Source organism: Alosa sapidissima, chromosome 22 (assembly GCF_018492685.1).
Source record: "Alosa sapidissima isolate fAloSap1 chromosome 22, fAloSap1.pri, whole genome shotgun sequence".
NCBI classification, from domain to species: Eukaryota; Metazoa; Chordata; class Actinopteri; order Clupeiformes; family Clupeidae; genus Alosa; species Alosa sapidissima.
In genome coordinates, this window is record NC_055978.1 from 17,459,462 (window position 1) to 17,481,961 (window position 22,500).

Consider the following 22,500-nt stretch of genomic DNA (forward strand, 5'->3'; position numbering starts at 1 on the left):
TCGCTACTGATGTTTGTGCATTACATTAAAGTAAATAACACAAAAGAAGTACATCTTATTCACATCTAAAACTTTTGTTCAGAAAAGGAGATTGCCGTACTGGATGCATCTGTTGCTTAGCAACAAGTAACTGGGATTTTAAAACATTGCACATGAGTTTTTCACACTGGTAGAAACAGATGTTTGCTACAAAAAAAAAGAAATAAACACAACCCACACTATTGTTAAGAAGCAGTGAACTTGTAAAAAAGTAAAAAGTACATTTTTTGCTCTACCATAATAATGATTTAACACTACAAAAAAGTGTGTATCATCAAAGAACTTTCTTTTTATGTGGACTTGGCATCTCTGAATAGAACAGAAAAAAACCCTGACTTCTTTCCCTCACACTCTTAATAGGGAACATAAACAATCCCAGTTCTAACTAAACACGTAGGCCTACAATGCTTTGGACGAGTAAACCCTTTTTTTAAGTCTCTGTGATTCTTGGAAGAGGCGTAGGAACATGTTCTCATTTGTCTCCAGTGTAATAACCCAGCAGAGATTACAGGGCACAATACAGTGAATACAGATGAATGCAGTGCTACCGCAAAGTTGTGTGCTGAAATTCTAGGAAGCCAAAGCACCCACAAAAACATATCCAAAGTATATAAGTCTGGGACATCTGGGATAGACCTCAGATAAAGTGAGAAGTTGTAGAATAGGACGTGAGACGTGTGTAGAAGTCTGTCAGATCTTAGACAGAAAATGGACTTGTGAAAGTGAACAGGTGAGACCCTCAACACAACACAAGGTCATTAGAGGTCATAGGCTGGAGACAACATGTTGGATGAAGATCAGCATTTGCCTCCAGTTTAGAGAAGCATCTCAATTCCTGTTTCACTGCACATTGTGATATTTGAGCTCAACGGCCAAATTACACCACACCATTCTGTGCTCCTAAAGCACCATGTTAATTGATTGGAACCACACCCATTCCATAAGGTCCTAGGTGAGGCAGCTAAATCATATAGCAAATGCAGCAGTTAGAAAAAAAAGCTACTAGATGGACATATTTGAGGTATGGCACCTTTATGTTGCCTATATTAGAGGAAGCAGAGTCAGTCTCTGCATATCTCTGTCTCTGTTAGAGGCAGTAGAGGCAGTCTCTGCATATCTCTGTCTCTGTTAGAGGCAGTAGAGGCAGTCTCTGCATATCTCTGTATATTATCGACACATCTCTTAGCCACACAAGTGAGTGAGAGTGTGTTTTCATATCTTAAGGGAATCGGGGGAAACAACGTTTACTCAATCTGCATTTATGTTTGCTGGCTTACTGAGTGCTTACTTATAAGAAGTGTCTTTTTATTTTCTACCCACAATTTCACGTTAGCGCCCCCCCCCCCCCCCCCCCATTTATCCTTCACTCAGAACTTGTGTCAGGTGTGACATTTCACTTTTGTTTATCATCAGCGGCTCCTTCAACGCCAGCGAGGGCCATCACTGCGCGGTGACTGACAGCCAAATTGCGGACGAGCGCAACGCTACATCGTGGCGGCCTCTCATAAGAGGGGACCAGAGCAGACTAGATGCTGTGAGGATCGGATAGGACGTGTCATAGCCAACGCATTTATCGTCTCAACGTAGGCCTGCGCCACCTTGCCCTTGGCTGTTTGCCAAACTTGAGTGTGTGTGTGAGTGTGTGTGTGTGTGTGTGTGTGTGTGTGTGTGAGTGTGTGTGTGAGTGTGAGTGTGTGTGTGTGTGTGTGAGTGTGAGTGTGTGTGTGTGTGTGTGTGTGTGTGTCTGAGTGTGTGTTTGTTAGTATTACATGATATGCTAAATATGTCTTGTTACCAGGCCCTCTATTGATTTCACGGTCCCGTGGGAGACTGCTGAGTAGAGGATACTATGCAGCTTCGCTGTACTATCTGGTGATGTTTTTTAAAGCATCAGACAGTAACATATACGGTGTGTGTGTCACTCTACTCTGGTACACATACATATCACACCACCTTTCATCTATTTACTATGGTCTGAAGAGTTTTGATTGGAAATACAGATATCCTCCTATATTCAAAGATTATTTTTAAGGTTTTTATCTTTAAGATAGGACTGTAGACATTAACAGGAAATGAGTGAGAGAGAGAGATGGGAGTACGATCAGGAAATGACCCATGTCGGAATTGATCCGAGGTCCCTGTGGGCACTCAGACCCTGAATTCATCAGTTTTTTTTTAGTTGGCGTCTAAACAGACCGGACCAGACCTACTGTACCAGTCAGACCTCTGTGAAAATTGTTCAGTTACCTTTCCCGATTTGACGTGCATTGTGTACATATGAATATTAAAGTGGTGGTGCTTGTGCCCTCAATCAAGTTGACATAATTATGTTCACATAATTACATAATTATCAATCTCAATAGCATAGCTGCGGCATCACCTCTGGCTCATATATAAGGCTGTACTTTTTGATAATACAGGACTTCCTGTGGTGTAATATAAGCTGTTCTCATAGTTGGAGATCTAATGGTTCAACACATCTAAATACACGCCTAATCTTGACTGAATGTCACTCAAAAGGTCTTGGTGGCCTGGTACAGTTTTTTTGTACTTGTAAGTTTTGTGCTTTGAACATTTGCACTCTTACTTTTCATTTAATTAAATTAAACATTCATCAAAAGAGGTCCATCAGCAACCCCACAGCGTGACTAGTTGCTTTGTTCAATACACACCTGTGGAAATAGATATTACAAATTCTGCAAACATGTTTGACAAAGAAAAGAAAATATATATATATATATAAACATGCAATAGGATACACATACTCATAGATACCACACACATATTCCAGATAGATAGTAACTACTTCATTAGGTAGTGAGAAGGGGATGTCCAAACACAAGCAGCACAGAGTACGCACAAACAGAGTGTGTGTGCCTCTGTGTCCACCGGAATCTGCCTGGACAGTAATTTGATTCATGTCCAGTGGCAGCGGACGCCAAAACAGACAGTGCAACACTAAGCACTGTCCATATTTACCCATGTCCGCTGGTCTGTTTGGCGGCCGAGGCACAAGCTCTGGAGCCATCCCCAAGGGTTACTTAACCTCATTTCCAAGGTAAACTGTCTCATTATGGTAGAGGACCCCATAATGTCAGTTTTGTTTTGACAATAAATATGGACGGTCCTTCCCTGTTATGGGGTCAAATGACCTCATCAAGACAGGGTCTTATCTATAATTAGCCTACTGTACACCTACTTGTCCTCCTACACATAATTTCAAAAGTAAACATTTCTGAAGACATTTTCCAATTATATGCCAAGGACAGGCTTTCAGTACATACAATATGAAAATAATGCATTGGCACACAGTTAAAGTACATACACAGTAAACTATTAACCATTAAACAATTTAACAATATTAAACATATTAACTCTTAAAAGACCTGAGTTTAACACATATTGCCACATCCTGACATTGTGTCTAAAAATGCTTTTTGCTCCAGATACATACTGATCTCCGTCAAGGTTATGATTTTGCTGTGATTTGTTTGCCAACAGGATTATGGAAAATCTACCTGCCCAATCAAATTTAGTGGAAGGGTCTAGTATGGCCCAAGAACCCATTACATTTTGGAACAGATGTGAATCCCGGGATGGATCCACAAATTACTTTTCTCATTCATTAACTTTGTGAGACTGGGCATTTGATCTTGGAAGAGGTATATGCTCTGCATATGTAGAGTAGGGTAGAGTAAAGCTTTAAAGGGACACCAGGCAAGCCTGATGCTTTTTCTCTACAAAACTCCCCCTCGCTCGGTCTAAAGCTCTTTTCCTTTTCTTTGCGTCTTCTGTCAAGGGTTTTCGCTGCACTTCTTCGCCGGCTCTGCCATTATACACACGTTTGCAACAATCGCTAGCGTTTCGTTAGCCTGCCTCTGTGCTGTAAACTGATCCTGCTTCGGTCGGCGGGTAGGATACACCGAACTTGCAAGCGGGATATTCTTCCTACAGGCAGTAGGGGCGGGCGAGAGAGCCTTCATTCGCCCCGTAATGAGTCATTTAACCATATACCGACTTACGAAGATGATTACAGTTTTTTACAATTGTTTACACACGTTTTCAAAACTCTGTGTCTATTTTTCAAAACTCCACACACAAAACCCACAACTGCTCACACAAAATGCAAAATGCCCCAAATCTCCAGCAAAATGACACACAACATTCAAAATGTCAAAAACACATGTTTAAAGCAAACATTCGCTTCACATTACAAACACTTTTGTCATAATATGACATTTTGGATACATCATGTACACACTGTTGCTCAAAACCTAAAGCTCTTCTGTCTTAGGCTTTCTATACGTATTTCCATACAAGAGTGAAAGTTACAGTATCAACAAAGAGAAGTTGAAATACACAGTAAAAATGCAAGCAATATTGAAACATTTGCTGTTGTGAATACAATATTTTACAGCAAACAAGAAAAAAAAGCAAAGAAGAATACACTGACCACCAGATGTGGATGGAGTTTTGAAAACACTGATTTTGTTTTTTTCTAAAGACAAGTGTGTGTGTGTGTGTGTGTGGGGGGGGGGGGGGGGGGGGGGGTCGTGTACAGTATGTATTCATAGGCCTATAGACCCTTTCAACTGCAGAAACAAACAATTCTACAGTAAGCGTTCCATTTTCTGGAGGCACAAAAAAATGTATTGAGCTAATGGTACTGTAACATGGTGACAAACAAAAATAGAGTAAAAAGACAAATTTTAATAAAGTCAACTTTTTGTAGAACATTACTGTAAGCTAAAGTCCGATTACTGTATTTTCTCTATTTTCAAAGTATCTGCATTGGTTCTGAATATTTCAACCGGAAATCCTCTAGGAGCAGATTGAAAGGGTCTATACCTATATAGAGAGTATATCTATTCATAGACCTATACTAAGGCAATGATTGGATGGTGTTCAGTAAAGTAAAGAGTGTTTGCACATGTGAAGAGAAAGAGTGAAGCACTGGTGATTTAGTGTGCCATTTTGATGGGTTGTGTTTGAAGAACGAAATCAAGTTACTTCCTGTTAGAATTTTGTGCGTTAGGTAGAAAATTGTGTGTTGTGTTTTGCAAAATGTGTTTTAGTCAATTGAAAACTGAGTCAAACACTGAGAATTAGTGTATGGTTTTGCAGATTTGGTGTCGGGTTATGATGTTTGGAGGACATGTTTAGAAAATTGTGTGACAAGCAAAGATTTAGTGTGTAAGCAGTTGAAAAAAACTGTAATTAACATGAAAACGTTGCCTGGTGCCCCTTTACAGTTTTTTCTGATTGCTTAAGCACATTTTTTGTAACTATGGCTTTTTTTGCAAAACTCTACACACAAATGGCAAAACCTCTCACCCAATCAGCAAAACATTGTAGTTCTCTTGCAAAAGCTAACACACCTTGCTTAACTCTTCACACCTTCGTAAAAATGGCGTTTTCGTATCTAACAGTAAACACAAGCCATCACAATAGTAAGCACACAATGTGCCAACAACACACTGATGGTATGAATAAAAAACACATCTGGCTTTTGCTTTCTCTGTGCACAAGGTAGACTATGTCAGTTTGAGGTCATACTTTTGTCATAGTTCTGTAAACATACAGGGATCCCAACTTCAAGTACTAGTGTTTATTTACACACATCAAAACAAACACAAGTGTGTTTTTCCAAGTCAAAACACAAAATAGCATTTCACTGAGACAAAACAAATCAGTCTACATCGGGTCGTCTCTCTCAAAATTCTGTCTACATCACATGCAATGTCCTAGTCCAAGGCACCGGGAAAAATATATTCTGGAATGACGTATCCAGACCTGACATGACAATATCCCCACATATAGACTGTTTTTTTTGTCTGTTTTTTTCTCTTCTCACTCTTCCTGCTCACTCCATCGTACCCATTGTACATTACCTGTGGCTTATTTATAGTGCTTAGGCTGATTGCAAAGTGAACTAATTATCTAAAACAGTTTTCACATGAGAAAGTGTGCCAGAGAGTTGGCAAAATAGTGTAAATAATAGCCATTGTGCCTACAGTTGTGCAAAGTGTGTGTTACAAAATTGCAAACTGAGTGCAAAGCAGTGTTTGTGCTTTTAGTTTTGCGAACTCAGTGAGTGGTTTTGCCATTTGTGTGTAGAGTTTTGCAAAAAAAGCCATAGTTACAAAAAATGTGTTTAAGCATTCAGAAAAAACTGTAATGTCCCAGAGAAGCACTGTGGCCATATATAGGCCTACTAACACATATTAGCCGTATTGTAGCCATTATCCTACATACTAGCATGTATGTAACCTCTAAGAAGTTGGTCTCTATGTGGATGGGAATAGGGAATGAGTCAGACTAAGACACAAAACTGAGACACAAAAAAAAAAACAATTCAGTGGCAGTGCTAAATGTTGCGCTGGATTTCAAACAGGAAGCAATAAAGATGAGTGGTACTTTTATGGGGCAGCATTGAGCTCTGGCTATTAATATACTCCAAAATGAGCTGTCTCCAGTTGCTGTGGCCCTTGCTAATAACTGCAGATGGGAGGGTAGGACACCAATGCATTGTCATACACAAGGCATGGCATTCTTCTCAGTGAGAACTGTTTTGGATGGAGCCTGGCTCGGTGTAGAGCTACAGTAGGCGCTGCAAATGCTGTGTATCCAGAAATATCGAGTGCGCTGGCACGTCCACAGGTGCAGAGGTCTGCTGGCAGACACAAAGAAGAGTGACCTTGCAGGCCAAGATTTGGACAGAGTCGGCCCTGACACAATAACAAACTGCTGACCAGGCAGCCCCTCTCCTCTATAGTCAGTGCTATCTCAGATAATGTGCTGTATTTATTGTGGAAAACACAAGCACACACACACACACACACACACACACACACACAGTCGATATACAGTGCAGAGATAACGGCAAAAGCATACTTATTGGGGGAAAAGCCTTTGCTTTCTTTTTTGTTTCTTGCTGCCGGCTATGAATTCAGCTACAGCATATATTAGCCAACTCTGTGAGACTTGGAAACAGTGGAAGGAAGGAAGGAAGGAAGGAAGCGCAGATATGTTTGCTGTGTATGTTTCCCCTGCATTTTTAATTCCTCCTTCTCCTTGTTGCTGTTTGTCAATAGTAGATCGTTTTTGATCGTTTCCCCATTTCCGTTGAAGCAGCATTCACATTATACATAATACATTTCATGACAGCAACACATTTTGAATGTAATTTGAATTAATGGGAGAGACTGAGTGAGTAAGAGAAAGAGAGGGAGACAGATGTCAGAGGCAGAGGATGTTTGTTCCTTACTTTGTTATTTTCTTATTTTTATTTTATAAATGGATTATAATAACTTTTTGTTATTTCCAGTGTTGGTTTTGCTCAGCATTTATATTAATACATCTCCTGACAAAATGAGATGATGAATTTCAATGAGAGAGAGAGAGAGAGAGAGAGAGAGAGAGAGAGAGAATATGTCCCCACCTGTCCCTCTCTCACTATGTCTGTTTATTTCTTTCCCTCTGTGACCCTCTCTATCTGATCTTTCACAGGTCTCATCTCTCACAGGTCTATCTCTCCAGCCAGTGGCTTTGGTGTTTGTTTGGTGCGGAGGCTGAGAGATGGGGTGGAGATGGGGGCTTAGTCAGGGGCCAGGCGGAGTCTCTGGAGCCTCTCTCTCTCTGCCCTGGAACGGATCAGTGTGGAAGAGGTGGAGGAGGAGGAGGAGGAGTGCTGAAGCATCTGCTCATCTGCTGGAGGCACACACACGCACACACACACACACACACACACACACACACACACACACACACTTCCTGTCCCAAAACCCCAAACCCCAGCACCCCAGCACTCATCTGCCAACCAGCCTGCTGCTAGGGGTGACGACACATCCACTGTGCGTGCCAGACATGACACACATAGCCAGCCAGCCAGCCAAACAAACACACACACACACACACACACACACACACACACACACACCAAACACTGCTGTCCATCATGTGTGTCTGCGTATGTGTTTTAGTGTTGATTTCCCATTCGTTTACCCCCCCGGCTGCTCTCTTCAGGCTAAAAGGCTGTCACCGAAACGAGTGCCTTTGCCAGTGACAGTGGCAGCTGCAGCCGCAACAACAGCAGCAGCAGTGACAGTGGCAGCAGGAGTACTCCATGCTGTCTGACGACGCCTCTTCACAGAGATCGCGAGACGTACTTTTCATCATAAAGACTCACGCAGAGAGCATCCACCACCACCACCACCACAGCATATGTTTACAGACCTCATAGGAACCATTACTGGTCTGGGAACTCGGGAGAGGAGAAGAGAGGTTTGACTCTGCCATGAGGGGCTCAGATGGCACAACAAGGTTGGATGTGTGAAGAAGCATCTGGTGACAATGAACAAGTGTCTCCCATCATTACAATCTCTTCACAAAATGACACACAGCTGAATCAGAAGAACATGCACCATGCATGCGAGACAGGTCCCCATCTGCCCAAAGTCCAATTCCTAAGCCCCCCAAGAACCGTGTGTAATTCACTGGCATGTTCAAGAATGATGGTCATGTCATTGCCAGGACACTGGCAAAGGCAGCGTTATGTGTAGTTATAGGTAATGCTGTCTAAAACGGTTGTTGTTTTGTATCTGCAAGACAAAGAAAAACCGTTAAACGGCCATTTCAGAGCATGTTTGGTGAGATAAAAAATGTTAACCACTGGTAGCCACTGTCAGACACTTCATTCTCTGTTTAAAAGGGGGCGAGATGGCTGACATTACCTTCCTGGATGGATGACACACTAAAAAAAAAAAATGTCCTTACAAAAAAAAAGTCAGTGCAGAAACTCAGTGCAAGGTTGGTTTCTGTGAAAATGTTCTGTGCTTGTTCTTGTCTTGCAATATGACGATTCCTTCTCTATTGTCTATGGGAAAAGCCTTGAGAATGTCTTCCAATCGCTCTGTGCATCCAAACATTGCCTGACATTGCTGAGTCTCAAACATGTCTACTTCATCATGGACCAATGCAGCTGATAAATAATTCAAGGCTTGTTTTGTAAGAATTGTATCCTCAGGCATAATAAATCACTTGGGCGAGTGAAGGATGAGGACTTGATGGTTTTACTATAAATTATGTTTTTATTTAGCATGAAGGCTATGTATATAATGTATATCTTTAAATTTGTAAAATATGCCCTGTTCTGGTCAGTCAGGGAGGCCTGGATGAGTGTGCTGAAAGCTATGGATGGTACAGTGACCCCTCTATCAAGAAGACCTTGCTTCTGATGTCTGCACATCTTTTGAGCAAAAACCCTTCCCTTTGCAACGCTCTCTCATTAAGCATGAGGCCTTCAGCGGTGTTAATTGGGTTGACCTTAATACTTTCCACAAGTGGACCTCTGTCCATCCCTGCTAGGGGGCCATTAAACCCCATCAGGAGACTGTCTTATCTATAATTACACCTGTAATTTCCTGTGCATTATTTCACCAAGAAACCTTTTGTGGGGTAGCTTAATGCACTAAATACACTTTAGATAACTCAGGGACTATCTTTATCCTAGATGAATGTGGACTGTACACTGAATGTACGCAATCAAGCAGCTGTTAAGACTTTTTGAGAAAAATATTCTCAAGTTCAAACTGAAGGTTCTTCAGTTTTGAACAGGGTAGGAATTTCACGGCGGCCACGTCGTTGCCCCTTGCATTGGCGTGAAGCCCCTTTGAAAATCATAGGTTTACAGGCCACGGTGGCCTTGGTGCCCCCTTCTTTCAATATTCTGCTTTGCGTCCTACTAATAGCGTATAATAACCTACTAAATTAATTTAGTCTTTTACGCAGTGGAGAAAGTGACAGGGCAAGAAAGAAAGTGCGTCCAAATTCACCCATTCTTCTCAGTTGAACTACTTGCTAAGTAGCCTATTCATCACACAGACATCACAAGTATCACATGAAAGAGCTTTTTCTCAGCTTTTAAACGATGTTAGCCGATAATTGCTGTGTTGAACGGTTCGCGAGAAAAGTAAATAATATAATTCAATTTAATCATACATTCTACTGAATGTTTTGCGTCCATGATCTCCCAACCCATTCATCTCGGTGGAATACTTCACGAACCCGTCTTTTAACACATGACCAGAATAAACAGCAGACCTTACCGAACACAAAGGTGTAAAGCAGTCCCCTGTACAGTTAGCCGTTCCAGAGTAATCCAGTTTTGAATTTGCAGTAAATTTCGACATGCATGGATGTCTCCAAATTTGGGCTTTAAGTTTTACAATGTGTTTAAATTGTTCCACATGATTTCATAACGGGCCAAATACAAAATAAATGTTACAAATATCGCCTAGATATTGGTAAATCAGAGGACAGCTGACTAAGAGTTTGTGAAAGTAGCCTTAATGATCACAAAATGCTAAGCATGCATCTAGGCTATTTGAGTTTCTTAAAGCTGAGCTGTGCTTAAATTTAAATTGTTCAATACATGATTTCATAGCAGGCCAAATATAAAATAAATGTTATATATAGCCTAGATATCTGTAATTATTAGATGATCAGATGATTTACAGTTCTATGTAATGTCATGTTTCATGTTTTTGTAATGTTTCATACAGTGATGCAGGTCTACTGCAGTGAATAGGCTAAATACAACTTATTTAATATTTTTTATAGCCTACTACTGTATAGTTAACTTTGGCCTTGGTGCCCTGAAATGTGGCCTTTGTGCCCCCACCAAATATGCCCAACTGAAGGCAAAGTGGCCTTGCCCCCAGAATGGTGAAATTCCAAGCCTGGTTTTGAACAAATACCATTGTACTCACAGAACCCTTTTCAGCTATAAAGAGTCATCTAGCCAGTACTGAGTAGTCACCACCACTATGAAGCATTACACAAAGCCATCACAGGACGTATTTACTTTGATTTACTTATACAATATGGACATTTCAAACAAGCTGTATACGAGCCCAGCGTCAACAACAGCAGCGGCATCTCTGCTTTATATACCTGACACACGTTTGCTGCCATAAATATTCACGCTCATATTGGAGCATATAGCCTCGCTGGTTGTATGGAGATGTGCTTCGACACCACTGCCATGACCAGGTTGCTTGTGACATTCACTCCATTTTCATGCTCTCGCAGGCTCTCTCGCCTTCTCAGCCGTTTGATCCTTTCGGGAACCCATGCAAGCACGCATTCCTGTTTGGAGTGCAGTACTGTATACTGATGAGCGCGAGCTGGCTGGCTGGCTGGCAGAAGAGGATTTTTTGAGTCGTTAGTCAAATATGTAGCGGACACGAGAGCAGGCTATCAACGGCCAGTGTTGTGGGAGAGCTCAAGGCGATACTAGCAGCTGAATCAATTTGTCGTTGTTTTTCTGTTTTTCTTTTTTCGGTCACACAAAAGCTTACACATTTTCTCAGAGTGTCTTGTGTGCTTGTCCATATTATACTTTGCAAAGGGATTTTGTCAGAACACAATAGTTGGTCTCTTCACTGGCTAGTGGGGGTGTGTGTAATTCTCAGGGACTGGAAGCCTTCACTTTTCAATGAGTTCCCAACCTGTCAGTGGCTCTGCGGTGCCACCGCTGAAAATTAAATTCACCCACTTGGCTTCACGTTCCTTCATTTTCTCTCTAATTAACAGGGCTACCAGGTAAAGGTTGGCACTATAACGCGTCTGGACGGAGAAGAAAAGGCCCTGGAACGAGGAGCTTCTGAGGCATGTGACCTTCATGTGTCCTTCACGAGTGAAGACGGGATTGGATCTCTCGGCTCATGCCGAGCTATTTCATCACAAGCGGCCATGACAGTTCTGCATGTCCTTCTGAGCACGACTGGCGTGCTCTACAGAGCCCTGTATAACACACTTTATAACACACTGACGAAGGCCATAAGGCCGAAACGTTTGTTCATTTACCCCTGTTGCTAATAAAATAAATCAGCGAGAAAAAAATATTTTTTTGGAGTACGACCAATCTTTGATTTTATATAACAGTGGAAATGAATGGGAGAAATTAAGAATAGCAAATAGTCTACTGTACATACATATACATGCATACACACATACATACATGCAGACAGATAGAAAGAAAGAAAAGCCTGTTTTGGAGCCTCTCTGCACCAAGTGTACATTTCTATTCAATAAAAGAACTGATGAGCTTAACTAAAGCACTTTGGGTGTTTGTCCTGGGACTCTGTCAAAAATCTGTCAGAGATGAGCCTGAGGGATTAGATGTGCTTACTGGAATTTGTTAAACAATTCTTTTTTGAAAGTTTTTTTTTTTTAAATGTTTTGCTTTCCCCCCATAACACATGCATGACTAAATATCTACTTGCTGAGATAAATGGCTGCATCCTTTGACAACTTCTAAAGTAAAAACAAGAGTAGCTATCTCCCTATTTATCTCTCTCCCTCTCTCTTTCCCTCCATCCCTCCCTCCGCCCCCCCCCTCTCTCTCTGGCTCTCTCTTTCAATCCTTCCTAGCTGACTGCAGGAGTCTCAGGTCACATCTGTAATCTGCTCTTAATTCACGGAGGGTGCATTAATAATTAAGTGTAAATACTCCTCTTCTCCACTCCTCTCCACTCAGCCCTGGGAGTGCTACTGCTAGTGCTAGCATTAGCGGTCTTCAGTGGCGTCATTAGTGTTTCAGCACACGGCTTGGGGCCAGACGAATCACGCTGCAGGGATGCTACATACCGCAGTCCATGTCAAACATATCTCTACGCTATTACTCTACATATCAAAGACCTGACGAGCAACACCCTGTAAATCAGTGGTTCTCAACCTTTTTTCAGTGATGTACCCCCTGTGAAATATTTTTTCAGCCAAGTACCCCCTAACCAGTGCAAAGCATTTTTAGTTGAGAAAAAATACTTTAAACAGAGCACTCTGCCATCAGTGTCTAATTTATTAAACTTTGGAATTGATAAACACATACAAAATTCAAACATTTGGAAAAAAATGTTTTTAAAGTATTTTTGCATGGATTCTACTTTTTAAATATATGTATATCTTAAAATCTCACTGCCCCCTGGAGTGCGTTCACGCACACCCATTTGAGAACCACTGCTGGAGATAAACACACACGTTTGCACACAGACACACAGACACACACACACACACTCACACACACACACTAAGCTACATACACGCGTAGTCATATACACAATTACATGCATGCACATACAATGTGCTCTCACTCTCTCTCTCTCTCTCTCTCTCTCTCACACACACACACAGACACACACAGACACACACACACACACACACACACACTAAGCTACATACACGCGTAGTCATATACACAATTACATGCATGCGCATACAATGTGCTCTCACTCTCTCTCTTTCTCTCTCTCTCTCTCTCTCTCACACACACATACACACACAGACACACAGACACACACACACACACACACACGTTTGGCTACACACAGTCTGTAATATGTGAAGTGCTTCTCTCAAGCAGGTGTTCCGAACACTGCAGCATGTCCTCAATATTATTACCATAATAATCATAGCTATACATGCATCCAGAGTTACAAAATCAAATATGACATTCATTACCCATAGGAAAGAAGAGTTGTCCGCACCCTGCAATCTCCCAGAACAACTATTGAGTTAAAAACATAAGCATAAGCAAACAAAAACATATGTTTTTAACTCAATAAACTCCTCTTCTTTCCTTGATAAGCCTTTTTTGTACTGCACCTGGCCTCAGTGAGGTGGGAAGTGCATACAATCACAATACAAGAGAAATTCATTCTGCATAGCCCAGACAAAAGCTTTATATTATGCCCACACCTATATCATTTATTCAGCCACTAAAACTGCATTGAGCTACATTACAATGGACTTAATTAAAAAGAGGTCATACATTTTTATTTTTTAATTAAATGACTCAGAAGCTAAAATTGCGTAAAACTACCACACAAGGTTATCTGTGGGTGGCTCGGGTGGCAGTATGACATTTGTCGATATGATGCACCGGTTCCCCCTCAGTCCCCAGCAGTCTGAGGACCAGCATGCATCTGAAGTGGTGATATTTAGAAGAGTCGAGGATGGAGGTGTGTGTGTGGGGTAGACTCTCTGACCTCTGTGAAATTAGGCCCACTCCTACGCATCACAGGAGATGCCAGGGGTGTGACTGCCTTATATAAGACAGCAATCTGTGTTGAAGGAATGTAAAGATAGCAATAGGTAGCATATAGGAATAAAGTGCAGTTTGCCTGAACAAACTGGCACACATTATCGTTCATTACTGATTCTGCGTACCGGCACTGAATCTTACAGTGGGGCAAAGTACCGGACTGAACCGGCTCACTTTCACCCCTGTTCATCAACAAAGACAAACTAACAATGAAACTAACTCTTTCTCCCTCTCTCTCCCTCTCTCTTTGTCTGTAGTTGGATGCTCTGTAGACATTGGGTTTGCTCTGTAGACATCTGCTCTGTAGACATCTGCATTGGTTTAATCCTAGCTCTACCTCAATCAACTAGCAAGGTTTTTTTTTCTTTTTTTTTTCTTTTTTCGACATACACAAGAGTCAGAACTTGCGATTTAACCGGTCAGTGATAACCCTTTGTTAACTCAACTGCAGTGCTCACACTTTATGACTATCAGCCACTGATGAAGCCTAATGCATCCTGTTTGCATATCAACTGCAGCTGGTGTGGTTCACTTTGTGGGGAAGTCAATAATGTCTAAGTAAAGCTTTTCTAATCGCCGCTAATGCCTCCACTACATTTGTCTTTAATGTGATATTAAGGATGTAATCCTCTGCTGTGACAGAGATGGGGCCTCGAGGAGGAGAGATATTTAAAGGATCGCACACCACAGCTATTAAAAAATAACACCTGCGTAAGACCCCCCTACTGACTATTATAGACTTAGCTTAATATCCATACAGACCTCTTTATTTCAATAATGCCTTAGGGAAGGAAATAAGTCAGGTCAGTCTTCAACTTGTATGTTGTGATGGAAGATGTACACAGATGTACTGTATGTAACCTTTGTTGAGTATACTGCGCAAGTGTCCTTATCTGGACTCAAACCTGTAGCAGCAGCATGAGAGGCAGACACACTAGCAAGGAGACACAAACCCATGGGTAGTAGCGTCTGTTCTCAATTAAAAAAATATAATGTCCGCAACACTGCTTTTGACTCCCAATTATTTAATAGCCTGTTGTGCATTAAACAATTGGGAGTCAAAAGCAGTGTTGCGGACATTATATTTTTTCAATTGAGTAGTTTTCTTTCGTCCTGCACCTGCCAGAAGGTGGGATGTGCACACAATAACTGTTTGCTGATAGTAGCGTCTGTTCCCCACGCATCTTGGGGAGTGAGGTTTACACACAGCACAGGCTACCTGCCGTTACATATAACATACTCTGCATACAGTAGTCTCCGTCAAAGACATAGGGATCAGAAGACAAGCTGTTGTTTATTTTTTGTAACACGTAAGGCATAGCTGATGAGGCTACTGTTGATGACAGACATACAGTATGTGTTCAGATATTGTAGAGGCAGAAAGGAGCCAAATAATTGGTTCAAAGTGGAGCTGGGCCATTGAGTGATTGGTTGAAAGAGGACTACAATGCCATCTGATTGGTTAGAGTAGTAGGAATTGTCTGGGCGATTGGCTGCAGAAGGACAGGGAGCCTGTGGTGGGCACAGGAATATTAAATAATATCTGTGAAACACTTCACCAACCTCACACTACAATTCTGCCAAGGATTTGAGGTCACTTCCTGTCTAATGACATCATTATCATCACTCCCTCCTCCACAGTACCCTCTCAATCCCCCGGGAGCATCTTACAGTAAATGTCACATCTCTGAATAACTCACGAGTGACAGCTTTCAGGAACGGCACCCACGGGCGACCAACGCCGATTTAAAAAGCACCCGTGAGAATTCGGAGCATTTTATGAGCTCTGCTGATGGGGAACACCACAGTGAGCCCACTTCTGAAAACGACACAGAGGTGAGGAGATGACAGCGGGGTACAGTCACTGTGAATGTAGCACCTCCTGCGCTTACTGCTTGTTGACCCTGCCATTATTTGATCTCCATTTTCTAATTTCATCCATTCTATTCATTACACCCCGAGCACATTCGACATGCTAGCCACAAAATGAGAGGTGATAGCATTGCTGTGTGCGGTGTGATTCAGACAGCTTGACAAAAGACCTCAAAGCAAGCCTTGTTTACCACTGCTTTTAAAACGGGAAACCATTTTCTCTGACTGCCTAGCTGTGCGGACTCGCTCCTTTAGCCTCACTGGCCAAGTGAAAGGCCTGGCAAGGTCATCGGTTCAATACCTGGGAATGAAATGTATCGATTAAAGTATATAACAGCTCTGCTGTTGTGGTTGCTTTTAAAAGCATCTACTACATATCAATGTGGTTACGCAGTCAATAGATTTGTCTACTATAGTTGAGTAGGGAGAGGTGGTACATGTGTGTGCGTGTGTGTGTGTTTGTGTGAAGAAGTGACAACAAATACCACCAGTATTGGAGAATGTGCATGTGCTTTTACAGTAAAAAAAAAGTCCTCACAAAAGAGCCCAGTCATTCAATCACATTATTGATTTACAGGACAATGTGCATGTGAACAAGTGATAGGCATGAGCAAATAAATCAACGTGGAGGAGAGTGCTGGTGCATTATTAGAGGGAGAGAGAGAGAGAGAGAGAGAGAGAGAGAGAGAGAGAGAGAGAGAGAGAGAGAGAGAGAGAGAGAGAACGGCTTATCCCCAGTAAGTGTTATTGCTGGGGCAGGGAGAATTTGCTGAAGTGTCTGTTCACCCAGGGCCTGGCTACAGGGACAAATGCAGGGTTTGCTGAGTGTCACCGCTACCATTCCACTGCCATTGTGTGTAAAACTGTTAGGCCTCTCTTTCTTTCTGTGTGTGTGTGTGTGTGCATGTGTGTGTGTGCATGTGTGTGTGTGTGTGTGTGTGTGTGCATGCATCTGCCTTTCTGTTAGCAGTTCATGAGAGCTTTGTGTGTCTGCTGTCAGTAAGGGTGTGTATGTCTGTGAGCATGTGTGTCTGTGAGCATGTGTGTGTGTGCGTGTGTGTGTGTGTGTGTGTGTGTGTGTGTGTGTGTGTGTGTAAGAGTGCACCGAGTAGTGTCCTCTGTGGGAGGGTGCTGATGTAACACCCTGTGTGTATTCCGGCTCACATCAGGTCATCTGGGAGAAGGCATGAAGGACACTGTGTTGGATCATGAATTATTTGCACCCCCTACACTACACCACAGCCTAGCCTGACTGGGATAAGGATATTTGGACATTTCACATAAAACTGAGGAACAAGAAAAAAATATGTTCCCCAAGCCTGAAGCCCAGTCTTCCACAAATGTATATGGGAGGGGATTAATCTAAGGTGGCAAGTTTACAACGGGCAAAATGTACTGGCAGGCAATACTGGTCAAACAACACCCTCAAAATCAACTAGAGGTCACGTCCTTAATGTATTTTTAGGCGAACACACAGATGTTTGCGGCTATTATGCCACCACTCATACTAACACTTGTTTTTGGCATCAGCCAATGAGTGGCCAGCGCAAGCACTTGGCCACCTACCAAACGATTTTCATCCAGACTAATACACATACAGCCAGCCTGTTAATGGACATGTGTCCGCCTGCGAATACACACTGCCGGCATGCTGAGCCATTTGGTCAGGGAGGGGAGCTAAGGGTCAAGCACTGCAGGAGCTTCAGTGGGCCAATGTGATCAGGGTTCACCTGAGGTAATTTGCAAGCCATTAGACATCTGTATGTGTGTGTGTGTGTGTGTGTGTGTGTGTGTGTGTGTGTGTGTGTGTGTGTGTGTGTGTGTGTGTGTGTATGTGTGTGTGTGTGTACATGTATCCTTCTAATAGGAAAGATCAACATTCCTCTTGTGTGCGAGAAGCATACCAAGAGCCCAATGCAGTCATCCATAGCATACTGAAATCACACACATCTGACTGACACATAAAAGTGACCTAACAAGCTGTATGTTTGTCTCACTGGTTAATATCACAGCTTTTATTTCGTGCATTCATTGACCCATCCATCAGCTAGTTCATTTCTCTCTCCCCTTCCTTCAATCCCTCCATTATCATCAATAATTCCAGAGTACAGTCATCAATATTTCACCACCTTGTATTTCTATAAAGTATTCACTCTACAACCAAAACGTCAGAGGCAGCACTGTACTGTACATGGACCCGCAAAGTAGAGTGTAGGACTCAGGGGGAAGGTGTTACCGAGCTCTCCTTACATAGTAGGCGTAGGTCAGCCCTTAAATCAACAGTAGGTTGGGAGATGGGGGTGACGTGCGGCAGATGCCCAATGAAGCCTGCTCTCAAGGAGAAACAATGATAACCCCTTCAAAAATCAGCCCCTAGGCTACAGAATACCTAGCCACAAACACCGCCTGACTCGGACAGACATTCGATAGAAATAAATTATTAATGGCAGAAATATCTCCTTAGCATTAACAGAGGCAACAGGAGATGGACATGTCCATATTTTATTTTTTCACCTTTTACTTACGGTTAAAACTCAAGTGTATGATTCATTAATGCAATGCGAAATCTTCCACCTTGGTGAAATATGGTTTGGCATACAGTATCATCGGTGGGGTTCTGACACAGTCGGTAGGGCTATCATAAGGCCACTAGCACAAATGTATAGCGAGAGCTCCTAAGACAGTCTAAATGAAATCAGAATATGATAATAAATATTCCAGACTACATTACCTCCTCCTGAGGCTGACTAGATCGTTTCTGCTGTTGCTCCTTGGTGGCTGTCATGGTGTAATCTCGCAAAAGCTCTGTCTTCTTCTGACGGCTCGTTCAGATCCCGGTATGATACATTCGCGAGCTACTTGAAAGGGAATTGATCATACGGCTGAACTACGCGGCGTGATGCGCGCCCGTCTGCCAAACTGACTGCCAGTCCCGCGAAATAAAGAACCCAAATCAGACAGATGTCTCGATTCCAAGAATTCCTCGGGTTACCTAGAGGTTGTGCCGATTCTATAAGCGCCTAATCTAGAGCGCACGAGATTTGACACTTGCCTACAATTCTCAGTTTCTTCTTTTTGAATGCAGGTCTTTTCACCGTCTGATTTTTTGTACTTCGAATGCAATGAAAAGGACCAGTTTTCTAACCCCGTCTCCAAACAGCTCGGTGGGTGCCAACAAGCCAATCCGACCACTGGATATTACCCCGGCTCCCGCATTGAATAATGCACGACAAAACGGGGAGGGGGGGCGGGAGGATAAACGCTACGTGTTCACAACTCACAGCCAACGCTTAAAGATTCAGGGGCATACACGCACACATAGATGTTACCCTATTTAGTTTGAGTCACTAATTTGAATGACAGCCGACTGAGAGAGAAAGAGAGAGAGAGAGAGAGAGAGGGAGAGAGAGAAATATAAATGCTACCACTTTCTGTTTTTGGAAACCGGTTTAGTCATGACACGTCCGCTGTCCGTGGTGCTGAAACGGCAGCAGTGTTCACAGATTCACCAGGCATCCCAGTGAGCTCTCGATTGAGTCGATTGGGCTCACTTCCCGTTCATCTTGAGCTGAAGACTTTCACTGGGGCAAAATTTACATCGATGGGAACACAACCAATAAGCTATTAGCCGACTGCAACCATTAGAGCACAATTAACCGTAACACAGCGAAAATCGGCTTGAACAGGAGCCTAATCTGCAGGCAAATCACCTTAAATGAGATGAGTATTTCTTTTTTATTCGAGGCTGTTTACGGTGCTGGCAGTGACATTATGGTTGCACTGGTAAATGGGGGATGCTTTGAGAGTCACCAGAGACAGTGTCATCTTGTGAAGGTCCTACACACAAGACAGCCAGTGAGTGCACTTCTAGGCAACTCTTTGAAATGTTCATGAGTGAGGTGACACTTATTATACAGAGATGTGGAGTTCAGATGTATGTACGTGGGGCTAATCATCTGAGATTATAGTCTGACTTTGATCTTTATATCAAATTCATGCTTGTCTGCACTTTCTGAGGCTGAACATTTCCCATACAATAAACTGCTACTACTTTGACTAACTTGGAGTATGTCTCTATCTCTGTCTTTTTTCCCCCATAAAGGTATTGTATCGGCTTCTGGTGCACTGTGAAGATAGAGGAGATGAGTGCCAGTGCTTTCTGATTAATACCACTGTCAGGACACAGCTGAATGAAGGCTGTGTTTGTATGACTATTAACTAATTACAGGGTCAGTGTATGGTCATATCTCTTCCACCCAAGACTCACATTCAGTGCAAAGCACCATACAAAAGAGCCTGACTGCAATTGTTTTGTTAAAGCCCAGGCCTGATGATAGTGAAAGGGAGATGGACTGCTGTGTTGATTACAAGGATACAAGGATACAAGGAAGTTTATTGTCACATGCATATAGTTACTGGAAGTAAGAAATGCAGTGAAATTATGTCTGGTGTCAGCCTATTTGTGCATTAATGGGGGGGGGGGGGGGTAAAAAGTGCAGTAGAAGAGGGGTTTAGTAGATTAAGGGACACTGAACACTGTTTTTTCCCGGTGTTTTTTAATGCATTCTAGCTACCTACGATTACACTCCGTAAGATAAATATCACAACTGGCGATAAGTTCTCTAGCGACGCGAGAGAACTTAAGTTATTAGGAAAGTGCGGTGTAAGTTTAGGCTACATTAATTTGTGCGTAGTGCCAGTGTCATTCATTTATTTTACATGTCTTACAACATATATAGGCTACATGCATTCACAGTCGAGTGAAATCAGATATAAGCATACAAACGTATTGACTGTTACTAACGAAGGTTTTATAGCAATATTATAAATGTGGCGACAGAATAGCCTAGAACTTGGGTAAGCCTTGCGTTTAGTAGCCTAACTGCGGTGATAGCCAAAACTAATGTGAATCACGGACTATCCTACAACCAAAGAAAGTAAAGGTGAGTAGGCCTACCTGCGTTAGCCAAATAAAGGACGGGACGGCACCCTTCACAAACCGTAAAATAAAGTTTATTAGTTTTACAGTTGACTACAGTTGACAGTTCACCATCAGTCCACACAAACAATTCTGGTTTCCTTGCACTAGCCATTTCGTCATAGCCTATTCTGTCTGTTTATAAAGCACAAACTTTGGTCAATTTCTGTAAAGAAACAGTGCCACCTATAGGCCTGGGGTATGAAGTAACGTGTTGAGTCGTGTTGAGATGGATCCGTTTGGACGCAAATATTCTTGATGCGGTTTCAGGGAAGACTGAGGAAAAAAAGATCGGTTTCGTATGTGTGGACTAGCCCTAAGTGGCAAGGGCTGCATAAGAAAGGTGGGGGAGGATTGGGATTGGGGGGGGGGGGGGGGGGGCACCAACAAGGAGCACCCAAGAGCAACAGGGGCAAGGAAAAACTCCCTTACCAAGGAAGAAACCTTGGGCAGATCCACGGCTCAAGGGGCTAACCCAACTGCCAGGGGTCTTGGTGTGTGTGTTGGGGGGATTATACCACCACCATGACTTTTGGTTGATAACAAAACCACAGAGTTATATTTTCAAGGGAAGTAACACACACACACACAAACACACACTTCAGGAACTGGCAATTGGCATAGTGTTGCTTTAATATTTTTAATGCATAATGTATAAATGGTTATGATGCTAATAAAACTTTGGTAACACTTTACTTGACAGGTGAGTTCATAACACATAGCAGCTGTCATAGACTGCACATAAAGCATTCATGACTGTTTCATGAGACATGACTCAACATTCATACCAAACCTTTCATGAATGTCAAAGACAGAACGACAAAAATGTGTCAAAATAATAGTCCAACAATTGCAAAGCAGCATTGCCGTTTTTGTTCCAAACCTCTTACCTCATCACGTCACATCTGAGTCAATGGGCTACTCCAGTGCCAAAAAGACAGAACATGGTCAAGCAAATAATTTTTGTTTCATAAAAATGTATTTGTTTTATGATACCTTTGCAGATGATTCTCATCTTTTGCTACTGGGAATGTCCAACCGTTCCAGGTTACACAAATACGGGTCAGCTGAATGTAGGCTAGTTTACCTCCCAGTGTTAAATTCAGCGATTATGAATACTTCACAACTTGTATAGTAAAGTGACATTCGATGTAGACTTCATAAGATATTCATGAAATATTTACAAAGGCTGGAGAGAAAAACGGCAATGCTGCTTTGCGATTGTTGGACTTGTTGACAAGTTGTAATCGTTCTGTCTTCCACAGTCATGAATGCTTTATGTGCAGTTTATGACAGCTGCTATGAATGTGTTATGAACTTACCCATCAGGTAAAGTGTTACCAAAACTTTAAATAGAGCTTTGCCTTCCATATAAAGTTATATAACTAGATAACCATAATGCTGTCTAAAGCTGTCCAAAACTTGCTTTCAGAGGATTGTTATATCGGTTGGATATCTGTTGCAGGTTGAGAAATAGAGTACTGATGCAAGCTAAGCCCTCACTGAT

The 22,500-nt window shown here is 42.2% G+C and overlaps 1 protein-coding gene across 2 annotated transcripts in view; it reads right to left on the reverse strand.

Moving 5' to 3' along the window:
* LOC121697537 (inactive dipeptidyl peptidase 10-like) overlaps positions 1–22,500 on the reverse strand; it is a 128,765-nt gene that overhangs the window by 56,406 nt on the left and 49,859 nt on the right. The window contains exon 1 of one of the 2 annotated variants that reach the window (XM_042079090.1): positions 18,747–19,235. The exons of the other annotated variant lie outside the window; for it this stretch is intronic. Within the exon in view, the coding sequence (XP_041935024.1) occupies positions 18,747–18,800 (54 nt within the window). The 5' untranslated portion in view covers positions 18,801–19,235. Of the gene's footprint in view, positions 1–18,746; positions 19,236–22,500 lie in introns of those variants that run through there. 2 annotated transcript variants of the gene reach the window in all.